Source organism: Mesocricetus auratus, unplaced genomic scaffold (assembly GCF_017639785.1).
Source record: "Mesocricetus auratus isolate SY011 unplaced genomic scaffold, BCM_Maur_2.0 Super-Scaffold_100018, whole genome shotgun sequence".
Classification (NCBI taxonomy): domain Eukaryota; kingdom Metazoa; phylum Chordata; class Mammalia; order Rodentia; family Cricetidae; genus Mesocricetus; species Mesocricetus auratus.
This window is the reverse complement of record NW_024429199.1, coordinates 10585372-10607188: the sequence shown is the minus strand read 5'-3', so window position 1 is coordinate 10607188 and position 21817 is coordinate 10585372. Positions and strand designations below refer to the sequence as shown.

General features: G+C 38.6%; 1 protein-coding gene across 1 annotated transcript in view; it reads left to right on the top strand.

Annotated features, from left to right (window-relative positions):
• Nucleotides 1-21817, top strand: part of Cep85l (centrosomal protein 85 like) — a 107828-nt gene that overhangs the window by 6130 nt on the left and 79881 nt on the right. The window contains exons 2-3 of the mRNA XM_005073296.4: nt 8818-8976; nt 19204-19991. Of these exons, the coding sequence (XP_005073353.1) occupies nt 8818-8976; nt 19204-19991 (947 nt within the window). The remainder of the gene's footprint in view (nt 1-8817; nt 8977-19203; nt 19992-21817) is intronic.

Below are 21817 nucleotides of genomic sequence, written 5' to 3'. Positions count from 1 at the left end.
CCCTCCCTTCCCCCTCTTTTATTTTTTTATTTGAATAAGGTTTTTCTATGTAACCTTTGCTGGCATGGAACTTACTATGTAGACCAAGTTGGCCTGGAACTCAGAGATCTGCCTGCCTGCAGAGTGCATGATTTAAAAGTGGGCACCATCACACTCACTTTGATGTGGACTTTTATCTCATGCTTTATTAACTGTCCTCTGGACTTACATTCTCTTTTGCTTTCCCCCAGTGATTCATTATAAATTTACTAGGTAGTGCTAACTTACATTTCAGATAGTTGATAGGATTTTAGGATACTTTAAAGAGAATGAACCCAGAAGCTTCAGTCTATGTCTTTATTTACATGGTGGGTGTCAGCAGACCAAAATTTGTTGATAACAATACTTTGCTGTTTTTAATAGTAAATGTTGTAGGCTCTCAAATGAACTGTAGCTTTTATTTATCCTTAGAAATGGACTATGTGTCCATTTTAAAGCTTTTACCAGTTGACCCACTTTTGCATTTAGACTTATTATTCATGGTGCTGATGCTACTAAGAAAATTAAGAGTTATTGAGGAATAACTTGCCTACATGTTCAATGTAGGCTACATATAATAAAAGTAGCCTTCACAGCACTTTAACAGTTTTGTTGTTTAGGAAAATTGATTTTGATTTGGTGTTTATCTTCTTCTGTGGACAGACAGAATTTGCTGTCATAAAGAATGCTTTCTGAGTGCAGTGATGAGTTACAGCCCAAGAGAAGGGCAAGCCTGTGGAGCACTGGTGCTGTGCTCCTGTACACATGGGGTGGTTTGATTAATTAACAGTCTCTCAGGGATTTTCAGAATACCTAAGGTTTCCAGTTCCTGGCAGAGACTAATAAGAAAAGTATACAGATGCCAAAATACCTGTTAGATTGTGTGTTTTCACATAACCAGAAAGGAGTGCGACTTCCTGTCCATCCCTGATATCAACAGCGGGTAATGTTTTCATAGAAGAGTTAGCCATATCTGTGTTGATTGCCACCCTAACCTTTTGGTTGCTTCTTGTAAGAAAATTTGGTGAGGAAATATTTCTTTGAGTTCATAATTTCTTTATGAAAGGCAAACTATTTATTTTCTGATTATTTTTAAATGAGCTGTTTTAACACCAGCCCAGACCAACTTCAAGGATCTAATAGTAGAACTGAAAATAAGGAAATTCAAAGCATCTGCTTGTAGTACCTTTTGTGGTCATGTTTTCAAAATTATTTGTAGTACTTACTTAGTAAAAAGGAACTTTGAGCGTTTTCATATTTACATTTTATTAATTGTGGTGGTTTGAATGAATATACTCCCCATAGGCCCATAGGGAGTGGCATATTGGCAGTGTGATCTTGGAGTAGTTGCGGCCTTACTGGAGGAAGTGTGTCACTGAGGGTGGGCCTTGAAGTTTCAGATGCTCAAGCCCGGGCCAGAGTCTCTCTTCCTGCTGCCTGTGGCTGTAGATGTAGAACTCAGGATTCTTCTTCTCCAGCACCATGTCTATCTGGTGCCTCCATACTTCCCACTGTTACGATGATGACTGAACCTCTGAAACTGTAATCCAGCACCAACTAAATGACTTTCTTTATAAGTGTTCCCATGGTCATGGCAATAAAAACCCTAAGACATTAATGTAAACTTTATTTTAATAGTTAAACAATAAATTCTTTTTGTTTTATAAGACAGGGTTTTCAGGTAGCTTACTCTGGTCCCAAACTCATGATGTAACTGAGGCGGCCTTAAAGTCCTAATCATCCTCTTTCCATCTTTTAAGTAGAAAATTACAGGAGTGTGTTACCCACCATTCTTGGCTTTTACGTTTTATTTTTAATTAGGAAAAACGTATACATTTATCAACACATTTTAACCTAATAGATTCTGTAGAAAGATTTAATCACACTCATTAACATTCTTCACTTTTTTGTGATGATGTTGTCAAAAATTAGTCCTTTAGCATATTTTGGCGTATACAATATATTATTATTAAATTGTCACCATGAAGAACAAAAGTTCACCAAGGCTAACTCTTCCAGGTTAATTGAAACTTTGTACCTTCGATCAGCATTAACCTCTCTTTCCTCTCCCCTTTCACATTTAGAAAGCCACATCTACTAGTTACTGATTACTTAAACATTGACCTAAATCTTTACATGTAAGAAAGCCAGTTAACTTCCAGATAACTAGACGTTAATGTAGTCCCTTTCTGACTGGCTAATGTGTTTAATGTGAACAGACCGCTTACTAATTGGATGCTGTTCACTTTATCTTAACTGAATGAAGAACCACCCTCAAGGACTGCTTTAATTCCCATTATGGAATTGACCTTGTTTTACTCTTAGTTCTTTTCTCTGACCTAGAATTTGACCCCCAGTTGCAGTTCATATCTGCACTGATCATTTGATCTCTTTGTGATTGGAGGAACACAGCCTCTTACCAACCCTCCCCTTCTTTGCCTGTCCTTTTTCTCCGACAGTTTTAAAGATACTTATTTTCTATATGTGTGTATATGCAGGTACATGCATATGAATGCAGGTTTCTGAGGAGGCCAGAGGCATGGGGTTCTCTGGAGTAAGGGGAGACTATGAGCTGCTTGATATGGGTGCTGGGAAATGAACTTGGGTCTTCTGCAAGAAAGCAAGTGCTTTTAACTTTTAAACCCTCATAAATATCTAAAAAATATATTTTGCATTAATTCTTTGACATTTCATATGTGCTTATAATGTATTTTGATCATATTCACCTTTTATTTCCTTAAATCTCCTCCCAAATTCAGTGCCTAACTCCCCTACCTACACACACAGACACAGACACACAGACACACACACATACACACACACACACACACACACACACACTACCCTTCTGAATCCATTTGTGCTGCCTGTTTGGGTGTGGGGCTCTCCCCCGGGACAGCATTGACCTGCCAGTATCCACACCCTTAAGGAAAATTTACTTTCCCTCCCCTATATTAAGAATGTTTTCTTATATGGTTTAGTGCTTTTGTGTGTGAGAGAGACTTTTTGTGTCTTTTGACCTATTTGAGACTACTTTCTCATCCTTCTTAAGGATTTTGACCACCGGCTCTATAACTGTTTTAAAGTGCTTTTTAAAGCTACTTTGACAATATTTACTGGTCTTTAAATAGATATGTGAATGCATACTGGGTCAAGGGATAGTTGAAAATACCTTGGATTTTAAAATAAACAGAACTTCCCAACAAAGTTCTTGTTTTAATCCTTCTTCTAAAGGGAAGGATATTTTTGTAGGTCTAATTGTAAGGCTTCCAAAATTCTAATTTTATTCAGCGAACATTTATTGGATATCCAATGCTCACAATGACTTCATTTGTTGACACTGCCTGAGTGCACAGCTCTGGGGCTAGTTGGGGACACTTAGATAAAAAGTTTGTTCTTTGCTTTTCAGTTTGGTGAAGTAGAAGAAAGTCATGTATGAGTTAATACACTTTGGTAAATTCTGTGAGATAATTTAAACCAGAGTTTGGAAATGAACAAAGCAGTAGTCATTTAATGCTAACGAAAGAACCAGGAAGAAAGAGCAAGTAAGTCCTTTAAAAAGCTAAAGAGGGAAGCAGTTGGAGTTATAGACTTGACTGTTCTGTATGAAGAAGAGGTGAGTGTGCCTAGCTGTTCTGGTCTGTTGGAGAGCTAGATGGTGAGAGCGGTTGGAGCTGTAGAGTTAGTGCGAGATTTCCAGTTGGTGAAGAATTCCCGAATGTGAGTTTGAGTTTTCTTACTGTGCCGCCAGGAACCCATAGATTGTGTCAGCAGGAGCATGATACAAACGCACCTGATTCAGAAGTTAATTTTGATGGATGGGTGGTGGATGATTTGGCAGTTACTCTATCAGGAGCAGAGCTTCCTGGTGCTGATTACAGCTCTCCAGCTACAAAGTGTGATCTGTGACAGCAGTGGACATGTTAGGAGTACTGCAGTTACTATTCAGAAAGACCATGAAGCGTTTCAGGTTGGTTGGCTGTATGGATTATTCTGGGGGCGTATTCCTGAACCTATTCTGTACATTGATTTCTCTCACATCAACAGGATAGTTGAGGGAGATGAAGGCTAACCTGAACTATGTGGCAAAGTACTATTTTTTTTAATAATTCTGAGTTGTTAAAATGTAAGATATTTATGCTTTTGAGGTATAAGAATTAGTGCACTTTGATATTTTCCATTTTGTTCTATTTTGATTAAGAATATTGGTGTCTAAATTGAATTTAAGATCCATTAATGGCTAGCGGCCTACATTTTGAAAAATACTGTGGAGGAGGTGGAAGCAGGAGGGGTAAGAATTCAAAGAGCTCAAGGCCATTCTCAGCTGCATAGAGAGTTCCAGGCAAGCCTGGGCTAGTGAGGTACCCCCTGCCCCCAAACGATTGTAATTTGTATTTATGATTTATGCTGCACATCCAGATTTAAATAAAAACTTGTATATTTGCTTTATCATGAGCTGTGTTTGTTTTCTATGGCTTAGTGTTGTCATTAGTTAAGGAAACTCATTGTTATCCTAAGTATAGTTATAGGTATGGTTATTCTTTATGGAAAACTTGATGCTAACACATTTGTGCTTCAGACACGCTGCGGAAAATAAAATACAGTAGGTGACTCTTCTGATGCCCAGCTTCTTGTATTTCCAGTATGAGAAATACTGTTTTTCCCAGGAGGTGAACTTAGTATTGAAAAACAAAACATAAGGTCTTCTATTCCAATGTGTGGGTCATTAGGATTTTTATATCCATAAAGCAGTGTTTCTGTCTTTATGATAGAGGAATCAGAAAGGCTCAGCGCCCCACTAGTCTCTGTCTCCCCGCGACTGGGCTCACAGGTGGGGGTTGTGTCCGACTGTTGTGTGGGTGCTGGGACTAAATTCAGGCCCACATGCTATGGAGCAAGTACTTTGCTGAGCAAGGCATCTTCTCAGTGCCTCATGTTTTCCATTGTTTCCAGGTTATTTTGTGTGTATTCATGTACAACTCTGTATTGTAAACAATCTAATAATATATAAAATGTATTGATCATATCCACTTCCAGTTCTTCCTCCCACTTGTCTCCAGTACTCCGCTAACAGATGCTTCTCCCACCTTCATGTCATCTTCCTTCTTTTTTATAACCCAGTGAGTCCAGTTACTGCTGCCTGCCTGCACATGGGCAACCTACCGGTGGCCACATACCAAAGAAAAATGTCTTCTCACCTCTCAGCAGCCATCAACTGCCATTAGCTGCTCAGCTCTCAGCTAGTGGTAGAGCCTCATGACCCCACCCCCATGCTAGAATTATTGATTGGTCTTATGCAGCTAACTATAGCATCTGTGAGTTTATGAATGCAATGATGATGCCGTGTCTGGAAACCAGCATGTTGTATTTCTAAACACTTGAATTTCAGTAGTTTGATTTATGTTAGGATATAACCCATTTATTTCAGAAGAGGCCGACATTTCATTCCCATTCTAGGAGAGAATATCCTAAGACTTTAGTTAAATGGCATTTAATAAGTTATTAGTCTTATTACTGGTAAGCATTTTAAAGAAATAAGACATTTTTCTAATCTAAGTTAAACTGTAGTAATTCAAAATAAAATAAAAGCATGGCAGTCAGAGCAGTGAGCAGTCTTGACATCTGGAGAAGATTGCAGCAATGTTTGGATGAGTTTCTTTCCAGTCCCCCTGAGTTGTCTTTATTTCATTCTATAATCTGACTGAAGTAAGGACTGGGACGGTGGCTTTGCACAGCCAGGTTTCCTGCCTAAGGGAATAGGTACAGAGATTGGGTACTGTGATTTGTGGGTTCTGAGTTCAGAGAATTCCTAGACATGCTGAAACCTGAGGTTGTGAATTTCCTTCCTGTGAAATTCATCCTGTTTAAATTGACAATGTAAGCATTTTAGATCCTTAGTTACATTGTATTTTACATTTATTTCCCCTGTTTATGTGCATGTGTGTATGTGTGTGAGTACACACAAATCAGTGCATGTGTGGAAGTCAGATGACAACTTATGGGAGCTGCTTCTTCCACCATGTGGGTTCTGGATTCCTGGGGACCACACTCGGGTCAGGAACACTGGCAAGCACCTTTCCTTGCTAAGCCATCTGGTCCCCCACAGGAACATTATTTTAGTAGTCAAAGTTCTGTTCCTTTCGCCTTTTCTTTCATTGGAAATAGTTTTTAAGGAACTGTCTTCTGTCTAGAAGCTCACTTTTGCAGATTTTAGATTTACACTTTCTTTTTTTTTTTTTTTTTGTATATGGTTTCCATATATACCTGCAGGCTGACCTGGAACTTACTAACTTGTCTTCCAATCTTCCACCTCAGATTGCTAGCCCATTTCAAGTTTTTTAAATTTATTTATTTATTTATTTTTTTGATAGGGTCTCTCTGTGTTGCCTTTACTGTCCTTGAACTTAGTATGTAGATCTGCCTGGCCTTGAACTCACAGAGATCTGTCTGCCTGGCTTTACTTTTTCCCCTTTTCCTTCCTTTCTATTTGTAGTGCAGACATTAACACAATCTTTAGGAGTATCTTGGCTAGGTTGCCTTTTGATTTCACATTAATTATTTATCAACGAGCTTGGATTTTTTTTTTTGCAATAGTTTTTTATCCATCTGTGTATTTCTTAGCTTTATATTTCTCTTTTATCTATTTTTTAAGTTTTGAGGAGTGTTGAAGTTTTTTTCTTTTCACATTTGTTATTGTTTATTACTGCTTATTTTTTTTATTCTTTTTTTAAATTTAAATTAGAAACAAGCTTGCTTCACATGTCAATCCCAGCTCCCTCTCCCTCTCCTCCTCCTCCGCCTACCCCACCAGGCTCCCAGCCCCCACCCAATCCCCACTCTGATCCCCAGGGAGGGTGAGGCCCTCTCTCTATGGGGGATCTCCAGAGTCTGTCATTTCATTCAGGGAAGGGCATGGGCCCTCCCCCAAGAGTCCAGGCTGAGAGAGCATATCTCATTGTGGGATGGGTACCCAAAGTTCATTTGTACGCCAGGGATACATACTGATCTACTACCCAAGGCCCCATAGATTGCCTTGGCCTCCTCACTGACACCCACATTCAGGGGGTCTGGATCACTCCCATGCTGGCCTCCCAGTCATTAGTCTGGATTTCAAGAGCTCCCCCTTGTTCAGGTCAGCTGTCTGTGGGTTTCAACAGCCCAGTCTTGACCCCTTTGCTCATCAGACACTGTCACTGGATCCCAGGAGTTCAGTTCAGTATTTAGCTGTGGGTGTCTGCCTCTGCTTCCATCAGTCTTCCGTCTCATGGCTTATATGTGACAAGTCAAGTTCACATACAAAATTAACCATGACCCATATTTTACATCGTTTAAGGTTTATGTACCATATAGTTAAAATGTGATTGTTTTACTGTGGAAAAAGAAATCTGAAAGACTTGTGTGTCTTTCTAATCCTCAAAACAAAACAAAACAAAACAATCCCCTTAGTAAGACTTTTAGGAATTACTATATTATAAACATCTTGGCTTGCTGTTATGTATTCTAGAATGAGCAAGCCTTTCTTACAAATAGGGGAATGAATGAACAGGCTGAATCATTTATTATGAATCAGTTGAATTTTTGAGACTGTTTTATTGTGCTGTTGAAATTTTAGCAAAAACTAATTGTTTCCTTATTCTGACTCTGTCATGAATATTTTTTTTTTGTTTTGGGGAGTGGATAAGTACATGCAAATATATCCAGCAGTGAGAGTGTAAAATCCAGTGTGAAGTTCCACATTTCAGTGTGGCTGTTCTAACTGTATAGATGCTCATTGGAATGTATGGATTTTGGTTGGGTTAAATTTTGTGTGTGATATTTTTTATTTGAAACTTTTGTTTTTTTCGAGACAGGGTTTCTCTGTGTAGCAGCTCTTGCTGTCCTAGAACTCACTCTGTAGACCAGGCTGGCCTTGAACTCACAGAGACCTGCCTGCCTCTGCCTCCTGAGTGCTGGGTATAAAGGCATGTTCCACCACTGCTGGGCTCTATTCGAAACTTTTAAATGGAGTTTTAGTAAACAGTTTACCAAAATATAATTAAACAAAAATTCTCTTGAAAAATTATATTTACAATGACTGGGGCACAGTAGAAGCTTTTTTCTTTTAATCTTTCATGATGAGATTATTCAGTACCTTGTGTAATCAGAGGTGTCTGACTGAAATATGCTAGGGCAGACTGTTGACATTTGATGATTGATTTAGCTTTCTGGGTTGTTTATTTGTTTTTTCAGGAGTCTATCTCAGTAGTCTAGGTAAGCCTCTTCCTCATTGTGCTTGAAGCTGTCCTTGAGCTCTTAATCTCTCTATGTCTGCACTTCCTGCATGCTGGGATTACAGTTGTGCATTAGCATATAGCTAGATAGGATTTGTTTATTTTTATATTTTACTTTTTTGAGATGTGGTCTCACTAGGTATTTCTGGTTGTCCTGGAATTCACTATGTAGATTAAACTAGCTTCGAACTCAAAGAAATCTGTAAAATCTGCCTCTGCCTTTTGAGTACTGGGATTAAAGGCATGTACTATCATGTCCAGGCAGATTATGATTTTAAACAGCAGTCCATCTTTAAAAGTTCAGTGACTAGAAGCAGAAAACAGTCCTATGGTCAGAAGGTGCAGAATCAGCACTCAGTAGCCATCCCTGTGATACAGAGTTTATCTGATGAGTTTTGATCTTGTTGGTTTTTACTTTGAACAAAAAATAATCTCGTAAATACTATGTGTATTTTTATAAGGTTAAAACATCTTTTGCCTTCTCCCAGATATTTCACATGCGTTAATTTTGTATTTTTTCCCTCTCTAGGCTCAGATTATTCATCAGCATGGTTACCTGGTAATGAATCATTGTGGCAGGCCACAACTGTTCCATCTAGCCATCGAAATAACCATATCAGGAGACACAGTATAACTTCTGACAGTGGAGACACTGGCATTGGCACTTCCTGTTCTGACAGTGTGGAAGGTAAGCTAATGTAGAGTAAGGTAAGAAAAGTTATCAAGAGATGATTCTAAAGATTGTAAGGTCGTATTTGTGTTGTTGGTAGTATTCAGTATTACTACATATAAAATAACAAATTCTGTTTATATTGCATTTCCCCCTGCATGAATATAAGATTTTTATTTTTATCTGTGTGTATTTTCAGAGCAGCTGTAAAACTGATTGAAGATGAAAGTGATTTCCCATATACTCCCTGTCCCTTCTCTCTGATTGCTGTTCAACCAGAGTAGTGCATTCATTATTATTGATGAACCTATATTGCCTCTTACTGCTGTATTAGTTACTTTCTACTGCTATGATAAGATTCCATGACCAGGGCAACTTCTAAGAGAAAGTTGATTTTCGGCTTGCAGTTCCAGAGGGTTAGCGTCTGTGAAGAAGGAGCAAAGGTGGTGATCTGCTAGAACAGTGGCTGATAGCTCACAACTCGAGCCTTAAACAGGAGGCAGGAAGTGCATTGGGAAGGGTGAGAATCTTCTGAAACCTCCAGCCTCCTCTCAGTGACTCTCCTCCTCTATAGTCCTTTCCAGACATTTCTAGCAAGTATGGACCAAGTATTCAAACATGCAAACCTATGGGACCCTTCTCATTTGAATGCATCACACCCACATGCTGGTAACTGACTGTCAGTTTGAGAGGATGTTTGAATTACATAGGGGCCACACCTCTGAGAGGGCAGACCTTCGAGGCCATTTTCAGGGCAGCTAGATCGCCTGCAAAGAGAGTTTCAGTTGAGCTAATTGTTTTTATCAGGTTGGTCTATGGGTATGTTTGTGAGGGATTAATTTGTCAGTTTCTGTAGGAAAATCTAGCCTGTTGTGGGTGATACCATTCCCTTGGCTGGGCCTTAATTGTACAAGAGTAAGGAAGTTAGCTGAGTGTAAGCACAGCCAAGCAATCGGGCAGTGTGGGTACATCCATTTCTCTGCTCTTTACTGTAGATTTGATACAACCAATTGTCTCAAGCTCCTACCTCTGTCCTCTGGTAATATAAGCCAAGGGAGCACTTTCTCCCATCAGATGTCTTTTCATCAGGCCATTTTTATCATGGCAACAGGAATGAAGGTAGAACACCTGCCATGATCCTTCATGACGCATCCTTCCTCTCTTGTTTCTTGTCGGGTATCTGGTCACAGCAATGAGAAAAGTAGCTAAGACACACCCACCAGATCTATAGTTCAGGTTAAGGTTTACCTAGAATTGTATGCCCTCTGAAGTTGGAACAATTTATGCAAGCATATGTTCACCATAATGTATTGTGACTTATGAATCTTCTGTCCATTTGTCTCTCCGTATGCACGTCTCCCATTTCTAGTCTTGTGCAAGTTGTGTGCTGAATTTGTGGGTGTAAGAGCCATGCTATTACGAAAAAATTTTATTTTTAAATCAGGAGTGGCTATTGAATTTTTTATCACATGCTTTATCTATGTGGATTTCATCATAAGCTTGTTAATATTCTCAATAGTTAGTCAATATTTTCAAATTAGATGAGTTGTGATAATTTCTTTTAGAGGAAATTTACTGCTGGCTCATTCTGCCTGTCAAGTGTGTATGTGTAGTGAGTTCCAGCATTCTCTTATCATTTTGATATCTGTAGGATTGACTAACTATTGAGAATATTTCACACTTAATTCAAAGATTTCCAAAAGAGCAAAATTGCTTATCTCATGATTAGGAACTGAAAGAGGATTGGAGGAGACCAGGATTCTATAAGCCTTCTGGAGGGCAGGCATAAAGATCTCTCTTAGGAATACGCCTGCCTACAAAACTAAAGGTTTCTACCACTTCTCAGCAGCACCAAGCTGGAGATCTTGGATGGAGTTTTGCTACATTTGAGATGCAAAATGCATTCTTCCTTTGGTCCCAAAACTTTATGTTTATCTCACACTGTTAAAAATATTTAGTTAAATCTAAGAGGATCCCCTAGATTTAACTGTTTAGCATTGCTCAAAGGTCTAAATACAAAGCTTTCTTTTGTAACTTCATTGTGAACCTTATAAAAAAACAAAAATAAAGTTACAGCTTCTCTGATACAATGGTATAAGAGGCACAAAGCAAATATCTCTGCACCAAAAGAGGAATAGAGGAATGGGAAGAAAGAATTGGACAAAGCAAGACTGGAAGCCAGTGTGGTAAACATTGAATCTTAAACCTCCATGTCTAGTATTTAGGACACATACTAGGATGTGGGCTTCCAAGGCTAGAGTACTGCAAGCTTACAGCTGTTTTTATAGTCCACTTGGCCACCCTTGGTCTGGCTGTACACTGCCTGCAGCTTTCTTTAATAGGCATCCTACATTGCTGTCACCATTTTCCTCAGGTTTCCATCCCTCAAAGCCTTAGCTGCTATTTTGTGGATTGCTTGTAGGGATTCTGTGTGTACCACACATTTCCTCAGTTCTCTGTGTAATAAGCTGACTTTGTGGGGCTTCAGCTGACTTGCCTGGTTTGTACCTGAGAGGGGAAGTATGAATTGAGAAACAACAGCTAAAGACACTAAGGAAAAAACAGACATAGAACAGAATTAGAAGGACAATCCAGTGAATACTGAATGTGCTGTTTATTCTTCAACATCTTATATACCCCAACTAAAAAGGGGGAAAAGAAAGACTTTCTTCCTTAATTCTCGAAACATTTGGTAGCCATGTCTTATTTAGATAAAACATTCATGCCTAAAACCAAACATCCTATAGTAGCTCACCTTAGACCTTTAGGTCTTATGACTTTAACCTTGGAAAAGTAAGGATAGTTTTGAACTCTCTGACTTAAGATGAAGCGAAGCCATTTTATGGGCCCCAACATCTTTGCATCAGAGCCTCATGTGCATTTGGCTTAAAGCGTCTAGTATTATGCATGCAGTGCCCAAGTACGTAGCTGCTTTGAAATTTCTACACATAAACTGCCTCATCACCTTTAGACTTGGACACTTAAAAAGATCAGACCATGAACAAAATGTATCTGATTCTTGCTGTGTATAACAAGAGTTGCCTGCCATCTAGATCCCAACCATACTCTCACTTGTCACCCGAAACCTCCACAGTATAGGCTTCCCTGTCAGTATTCTGGTGTTAAACATGGCTTATATGACTTGAAGCTTTATCTAGCCTGATTGTCTTCCTATGATCTGGGCATGGAAGCACATAACTGTAATCTCAGCACTAAGAGGAAGATTGCCATGAATTTGAGGTTAGCCTGGGCTGTAGTAAGATCTTGTCTCAAAAAAAGAAAATTCCAAGCAAATAAATAGATAAATGGAAGCTCTTAATGTAGGACGGTCCCATGGCTTTTCTAACTTGTGAATTGCACAGCAATGGAGACTCCTCTAAGTATCTGTAGAGCAATTCTAAAGCCTGTCCACAGTGAGATATGAGTAAGTGTAAAGTCACTCTTCTCTAGGTTCCAGTTTCTGCTACTGTAACAAATAGTGAAACTAATAGCTTATAAGTAGGAAGGGTTCGTTTTGATGCATGACCTCTTGGGCTCATCATTTTAATTAAAGCAGCACAACATGGGAGGGTGTGTGGCAGAGCAGAGCTGTTCACCTCATTGCTGTGAAGTCTGGGAATGGGTAGAAGGAGGAGGACAGAGGGAAGAGGGGCTGGAAAGGCAGGGAAGAGAGGGTTCCATAGTTTCCTTGTGTCCTGAACACCACTTAAGTTTATTGAACCTCTCAGTACCTCTCAGTTGTTAGAACCTCTGGGGACCAAGCCTCTAAAATGTGATACTTGGAGACTGATGAGATGACTCAGATGATGGAGGCATTCTCCACCAAGCCCAACCTTAGTTTAGTCCTTTCCTTGGAACACATATGGAGAAGAGAACTGACGCCCGTAAATTGTCCCCTGATCTCTACACACTAAGGCATGTACCCTTCCCCTAAACAAATAGCTAGAAAGTGTGATGCTTATGGGGACAATTAAGATATAAATTGCAACATCTCCTTTCTCATAAAGTGCTTTATCTGTGTCCCACAGAGTTGGAAGTCTATTTTCATTTTTTTATTTTTCCGGATTAAAATATGTTCTATTGGACATAATAGTGAATAAAATTTGTTTCAAATCAATAAAAGACACACTGCTTTTACAAGTATTTTGCATTATAAAATTTGTATTAAACTAAAATAAAGCTCAGAAGTTGAATTAATAAATGCCCTAAAGCTATTTTCCATCCGCTTGCCAAACTATTGAATAATGCTATTTCATTTTCATAATGTATTTTCATTTTTATTCAGTTGAGTGTATGTGTGTGTAATAGTTTAAATATATATTATATGTTGATTTTGCTGGCACATATGTAAGTGTATCACATACCCTTAAATTCAGAAGAGGATGCCAGATCCTTTGGAACTGGAGTTAGAATGCTTATGAGCTGCCATGTAGAGGCTGGGAACCGAACCCTGGGTCATCTGGAAGAGCAACAAGTTCACTATGTTTTATACTTTGTGACTTTATCTTTTCACCTTAGGATTATGTAGAGCGTATATTTATTTATTTATTTATTTATTTGCTACCTGTCTTAATTAGATATTTTTGTTATTGAAAGGAATGTAATACTGGTTCCTTATTTTCAATTGGCTGACTTCTTTTGGTACCCAAGGGGTAGAGGAGAGCACTTTCTTACTGCTGGTTGGGTAGATATGGAATAAAATAGGTTTCCCTTGGTAACATCACTGATCCCAGTGTGGATTACTTCTTACCTTCTTGAGGTGTAATGGACATTCAGAGTCTCTATTAGGGTAGGTCTCCTCTGCCATTGTGTGTGTGTGTGTGTGTGTGTGTGTGTGTAGGGGGCGTACATCCACCCATGGATGGGGATGAGGCTGCTGTCTCCCTGTGTGGTCCCTGTTGTTAGGCCCTTGGATGCTTTATTACTGCTTGACAAGATTGGAAGCTTAGGTTTCTCTCTTGGCGTTAGTTGGTGATTGTGCAGGTTGGTCTATACTGTTTTAGGTGCTGGTTGGTTAGTGAAAAGGAGTTGCCATGCAGACCTTTTCTATCTTGATGTATTCTTTTTTTGTTCTTGGGTTAACATGAATGAGCTTTTGTGGGGATTTTTTTGGATAGCTCCTATTGGTCATTTTAAATTTCTGGCTTTGCTGTTCCAGAATCTAGAGCCGTGAGGCAAAAAGAAAACTTAAAGAACATGCTATTTCCTTGTTTCCTCCTTCTAAGGTCCTTGGATGGTCTGCCTTCTTCCTCTAACCTTTCAGGTTTCATATATAACGTTCAATACTTTTTGTTGTATTTAGACTGCAGTATTGGGAAAATAACTTTTCTCTCTTTCCACTGCTGTTTTGTTAAATCATTTTAAAGTATTACTAGCTCTCATAACTTGGCTATTAGACCATAGGGTATTGATTTCATTGTCAGTTTGCATAAGAATATTTCTAACTTTTAAACTTTGTTATACTTCTTAAAGTTAGAAAATAAAAGAGATATACAGAGTAAAATTTTTAAATAAAACTGATAATATTGGTAACACTTAAAGAGCTCCTACAAATATAGCTAATGCCCACAAGTTCATATTCATATATAAAATTTTATGTATTTAGTACTTTATTTAACACAGATAAAAAATACAAGAAATTATTCAGTGAATTGCAGATGACTATAGGATTGAAAAGATGATCAGATTTCATCATAGTAAAGTGAATGTCAGATGAGATGCCAATTCTTACCAATGAAACTGACCTTCCTTTCTCCAAAATACACAGTGATAGCCAGATTTGAGCAAAGTTGAAAATGTTACTCCTTAGAGGGGCACCTTGGCAGTGATAACATCTTTATTGCTGTTGCTATAGTCTAGGCACAGTAGTTACTTTCTTCCCCCATCTTCCAGAGAGAGAGAGGAGAGAGAGAGAGAGAGAGAGAGAGAGAGAGGGAGGGAGGGAGGGAGGGAGGGAGGGAGAGAGAGAGAGAGGGAGACACAGAGAGAGAGAGAGAGAGAGAGAGAGAGAGAGAGAGAGAGAGGAGAGAGAGACAGAGAGAGACAGAGACAGGAAAAGGAGGGAGGGAGGAGAACAAGGGGTTATGTAACTTATTCCTAAGTGAGGCTCGGGGGTATAACAGCAAAGTGCTTAGGGATCATGTACAAGGCCCTGAATTCAATCTTCAGCACTACAACCAAACCAAACTAGCCAACTAGAAAATCAAAGACAAAAGAACCCACCAGAAAACAAATCATAGGTAGCATATACATGTTCTCATTCAGTGTAAGCTTGTGTTGGTGAAACTATATAATATATACAAGAATATTTACTGTAACACTGAAAAGTGTGAAACAATTTTAAGAGTCTCTACAAAAAAGGAAAATGGTTAAATATTTCACTAAGTACCCATTTAAATTAACTATGCGTGTATGGGAACACACATTTTTCCTATATATTTTCTATATCTTACAAGAAGAAATTCAAGCAAGTTTTCAGGTTAAGATGACACATATACTTATATATTCCCCTTGAAACTCTGCTAAAACTTAGATAAAAGAACAAAAAGCTATATGAAGATAATAAAAAGAAAAATGTTGTTAAGATTATGAGAATTATTAGATTAATAACTTCAGCAATTTTAGCTGGGCGTGGAGGCTCATACTTATAATTCCAGTATGTGGGAGACAGAAGCAGGCAGATGTCTGTGAGGTCCATGCCAGCTAGTGCTAAATTGTGAACCTTGCTCCCCCCCCCATTGTTAAAATTATTAGCAAACCCTAAGTAACTAGACCCTAAATTAGCCTCAAAAAATTTTAAAGACCCTCAGGGTCTTCAGAAAGGCTTGAGTGCTGCAGATCCAGGTTTGTATGGCTTCTGTTGTGAACTCCCCATCTAGAATCTATTCCTTGGATGTAAATTGCAAAGGGAAGTTTCACCTTTATCTCCCTGAAGGTTTTTAGAGATTGTCTAAAACCAGGATGTTGGAAAACCCTTTCCTCTGAAGGCCTGAGGCAAAAGGCATGGCTTTTTTTCTGGTAACCCATTGCACCCTTTTCTGATACTTGTCTCCTTTTCATGTCCCCTTTGTCTTCAGATGTTTCTCTTTCTTTTCCTTATAAGGAAAATGTTTGGAAATACCAGTCAATGGCTTTTGCGTCTACTTAATTCTGTATGACTGTTATCCTAATTTTGATTACGTCTGCAAAGGACCGTTTTTCTTTTTTTTCCTTCCCTTCCTTCCTTCCTTCCTTCCTTCCTTCCTTCCTTCCTTCCTTCCTTCCTTCCTTCCTTCCTTCCTTCCTCCTTCTCCTCCTCCTCTTCTTCTTTTTTTTTTTTTTTGTAGTTTTCGAGACAGTGTTTCTCTGTGTAGCTTTGTAGACCAGGTTGGCCTTGAACTCACAGAGATCTGCCTCCGCAGTGCTGGGATTAAAGGCATGCGCCACCATCACCCAGCTATGACTGATTTTGAAATGAACTCATTTACTGGTGTGTGTGTGTGTGTGTGTGTGTGTGTGTGTGTGTGTGTGTGGAGAGAGAGAGAGAGAGAGAGAGAGAGAGAGAGAGAGCAGAGGGAAGAGGGAAGAGAAAAGAGAGGAGGCTTTTATTTTAGTGTATCTTAAGTATGGTGTGACACAAAGACAACATTCTGTGTAGTGTTCTACACAGTTTGTGAGGTTAAATGGAAAGGCATAAAAAGTGCTGGAGAGTAGCTAGAACTAAAGTGAATTTAAAAACGAAGCAGGGGAACTGTGCTCAAAGCTTTAAACAATACTTTTGTTATTTGTTCTCTTAGCAAACTTTAAAATTTATTATAATGATGTGGCGAAGATAGTAGATGGGGGATTTGAAAGTTGCAGAGTGTATGCTCTGTTTTCTTAGGGTTGTTTTGCACTTTTACGTTAAGCAGCTCATTCTCTTCTGTAACCTAGAGGCTCCTGTGTAATGCCTTCTCAGATAATCATCTGAGAACCAAGAAAAATTCTGTAGCTTTTGAAGTTTTGACTTGAAAGCTCACTAATTCTATAGTGAATTACTTAAGCTCAAAAGGATATTATATTAATCAGGAAACTTTAGAGTAATATGTACAGACATTGCAGTTCTTCCAGGTGGCACAACTAACATTATCTCACCTCTCACTCCAAAGCCTTTTTTTTAAAAATAGATTTATTTATTTATTTATTATATATATGGTATTCCTCCTGCATGTATACCTGCTTGCCAGAAGAGGGCACCAGATCTCATTACTAATGATTGTGAGCCACCATGTGTTTGCTAGGAATTGAACTCAGGACCTCTGAAAGAGCAGTCAGTGCTCATAATAACCACTGAGCCGTCTCTCTAGCACCTCTAAGGCCTTTCTTAACACTGGCATGCCTATGCTTAGAATGAACACAGAGGCGAAAGCACTGAACAGTCAGTGTGGTGTTGTCTAGCTACCATTTAGATGGAGAAAAAGCCCCTGTTTTTATTTTGGGTTCTGGGCTTGGTTAAGTTAGATAACCGCTATAGGCCAGTTGCTAAATTTATGGTTGTAGGTTAAAGTATACATAAAATATTTACCTAAGATAGACAGATTACTTTGAAATATTAATTTTAAAAAGGAAGAGATTACTTGTGGTATAAAAATGTTTTCCCCATATGTTATAGTACACTGTGATTATGATATTAGCAAGAAAGTGAAAGAAAAAACCTATCATGATACGTAAAAATGATTGTCTTGTGGCTAAAGTAAAATATTATTGCAATTTATATTGATTAATAATGATGGTCCTACATTTTAAATCAGAATGTTTTGATTTGAGGTTTTATTTTTAACTAAAAACTTATGATTTATTATTATCATTTAGATCATTTAATTCCTTCTTGTTACAGGAGAGTAAAATCAGAGAAGATGTGGAGGAGGGGAGGTTCTTTGTAAGAGAAGATAGAATCAATGTGTTCATAGATAAAAATAACAGAAAGCTGAGATTTTGTTAAAAATTCAGAAGTGTTATCTTAAATGTAATCTACTTACATTGCTAGGTTATAGTGATGTCCTTAAACAGTGTTAACATGTCACTAGCTCTTTTACTGTTTCCTGAGTGCTACAAATCCTGTTCTCTAGTTTAAAAGGACTGCTTTTCAGCTAGTTTCAGATTGTACTGTGGCAGTTTAGATGTGGACTAGATGATTTGACCATAGCTTCCATTGAGACTTGTGGCTACAATTAGGTAACTTAAAGCACATTACATTGCTTCTATCTTTAGTTTTCCTGAGAAAAATAATATTTTTAAAGGGTTTACACAGTTAACACTTTCTAGATGCTTCTCTTAACTCAGAAGTAATAGTCAGTCCCCACAAGACGCTCTTACTGTCAGATATTTGAGACCCTGTTTATTTATTCATGTGCTGTAAGTGCATGTTATGTATGTACATATGTATGTAAATAGACCAGCCTTTGATTGTTTTTAAAATTGACAGTAACTGCAGAGTCTAGAACTGGCCAGAGTGCCAAGAATAAGGGGCTGCTGAATTCTGAGCCATAAATGGAGTCCTATATCACCCACTTCAAGGCTCAGGGAGCATAGCAGAAGATGGGTGGAAAGAACACGGGAGCCAGACAGAGGAGGAGTGGGATGAATTGGAACACTCCTAAGAATGACATTACCATTGCACTCTTGATCTCAAGCAGTTATGACTCCTAGTATAGGACCTGCGCAAGATTGGGCCTGCCAACATTGTGTCATGTGGGGAGAGGAAGAAGAAGAAGGACCCATGGACATCCCAGGCCCCGTCCCTATAGGCAGATAACAGTAGCTAAGAGACTAGGTCTCATGAGACCCCGCTGCTCCCTGAGCATCTATGGCCACTTAGTGGTCCACTAGGAGGGAGAGGCATTTTCTTCAGTGGGTAACTAATGAGTGTGTGTGCCCTGTAAATTATCCCTCTTCCTGTACCCTACAGCAACCTCAAGGAAACTCGCTTATCAAGAATACACAAATGTATAGACATAGCAGTAGATGGCTATGGAGGGGATCATTGGGAGCAGATGGGAAACAGAGCAGAGAAATGGGTATAGTGATGTTTGAAAGTATGTTAAATTATTTCTGATAACCTTAGAGTGATAATAGTCCTAGCAATTGCCTTATTTTAAGGAAGAAACTCAGAAATACGTACTTGGAAGTCACATCCAGATTTTTACTGTGGCATTTTTGATTTTATATTATATTTTGTGTTTTTAAACTGTTAACTGATACTGACATGACAATCTTTCCTCGTTTCAGATCATTCAACTTCAAGTGGCACACTATCTTTTAAACCTAGTCGATCATTGGTTACTCTTCCCACTGCCCATGTGATGCCATCTAACTCCAGTGCTTCAATTTCCAAACACAGGGAATCTGTAGCATCAGATGGCTCTAAGTGGACTACAAGCCTTATGCAGACTCTGGGAGACCACAGTAGAGGGGAGCAGGACTCCTCACTAGACATGAAGGACTTCAGGCCCCTACGGAAATGGTCATCTTTGTCCAAACTTACTGCCCCGGATAACTGCAACCAGAGTGGCATTGCATACACGGAAGAGTTGAGAAATGATTTGGAAAAGACAGGGAAGGGCAAGAATTTGCCACCTCACCTAAGGACCTTTGGGCCCAGTTGCTTACATGACAGTATGGAGATGCTTAAGCTAGAAGACAAGGAAATAAATAAAAAGCGGTCATCAACTCTGGACTGCAAGTATAAATTTGAGAGCTACAACAAAGAGGACACCAGAGCCTCCTCCTCTGCTCTCAGGAGACAAACCTTAGACATGACTTACAGTGCCTTACCTGAGAGCAAGCCCATTGTGACAGGCTCAGAGACTTTTGAGTCTCCCAAGTATTTGATGCTTGGCCAGCAGGCAGTCGGTGGAGTTCCCATTCAACCTTCTGTGAGGACTCAGATGTGGCTTACAGAGCAGTTACGAACAAACCCATTGGAAGGCAGAACTACAGAAGATTCTTACAGTTTAGCTCCTTGGCAACAGCCACAAATTGAAGAGTTTCAGCAAGGAAGTGAAACACCAATGCAGGTAAGCCTTAAAACCTAGTGTTTGCTTCCCTCCAGTGGATATTTTGTTTATTGCAGTAAGTATATGACTGCCTACACCACAGGTTCTTTTCTCTATCTCCATAAGTGCTATACATTTGACATGCTGTTTTGGTTATAAAAACAAATCCTTTGAGATAAATTAACATGAGAACCTTAAACACTGTGCTAAATTTGACCTTTGCTTTATCATTTATTAAGTACGTGTAAAAAGAAAACATATTTCCACATTTCTTTATACATGGTATAACAGAAAATTAATTTAGAAAAATAGCTCTTTTTTCTGATCATATCATATTAAGGCCTGATTTTTTCTTTTTCTTTATAAAGTTTTTAAAAACTTTTATACAAAATGTTGATTTTATTATGGGATTTTTGTTTTTTGTTTTTTGTATTTTACGAGACAGGGTTTCTCTGTATTGTTTTGGAGGCTTATCGGTCTAGCCCAGCCTCGAACTCACAGAGATCCGCCTTCCTCTGCCTCCCGAGTGCTGGGATTAAAGGCGTGCACCACCACCGCCCGGCTTATTATGGGATTTTCATACATTGTTTTTCTTGGTTCTCTGCTCCCCCACCCCCAGTCCAGTTTCCTTCTATTGGTTCCCCTCCTCTTCCCACAAGACATGTTTTGCTCTCTTGTCACATATAATTTGCTACCCTCTTTTTAACTCTTCCTCCATTTTAGCCCTTTGTAGTTTGGTAACTGTTAACCCTTAGATTTGTTAAAATTAAAAACTAGGTTACAATGTGAGAGGAAGCATTTGGTATTTGTCTTTCTGGGTCTGGGGTACTTTGCTTACTATAGTAATCTCAAGTCCCATTCATTTTTATGCAGATGTCTTGATTTCAGTTTTCTTTATGGCCAAGTAGAATTGTATTGTCTATATGTACCACATTTTCTTTCCCATTCATATATTGATGGACTTCTAGGCTGGGTTCGCTTCTAGCTGCTATGAATGCCAGTAACCATGGGTGTGCACTCATTTCTGTTGTAGAACTGTTAGATTTTTGGGACTTAGTCTTAGGTACTGAGAACCTAGTGTCTTGTGACTTGTCACTTAATTTCTTTGGGTCTTAGTTTCTTCTACAAAACGAGAAGGTGGAACCCAGTTATTTGTACCATTTTGGTAATGGTTTCTTTGTATTTATGCTTATAAGTCAACTGCTGTTGTTAAATGAATTGACTATCATGGGTTGAATCAGCTTTAAAGGAACTACTTTATGATAATCCAAGATATAGAGAAACATAGTGTATCAACCCCTATTGAGTCTGTGGATAACATGCTAATGGGTAAATTTCTTGATTTGGATAAAGGGGTTGATGTGATGTACACTGTGGAGAAAAAAAACTCAGTTTTAAATCTTCTTAGAACACAGTAGAGGGAGAGAGAAGACAACTAATGGAAAACATTCCTATATGCTTTAGAGCAGGTTCTCAACCTGTGGATTGTGACCCCTTTGGGGGTTTGAACAAACTTTTCACAGGGATAGCACAAGACCATCAGAAAATGTAGATACTTGCATTGATATGTAACAGTAGAAAAATTATAATTATGAAGGAAAATGAAATTTTGTGCCTATATGAATCATAAAGTGGTTTGATCAGTCAAGGGTATTTTAACATGTTAATGGAATCTCTTTTGTTGATGAATAACATAAAAGACCTTTCTCTTCAAAGTCGATTGTGCATAAAAAGTCTGACTTCTAGCTTGTAAGGATTTTATTATGTTCTTTGAAATTTTCCTTGTCTTCACTATTTTTGCATGCTGTTGTGTCTTTGACTTTGAGATAATCTGCATTCTGAGAGAC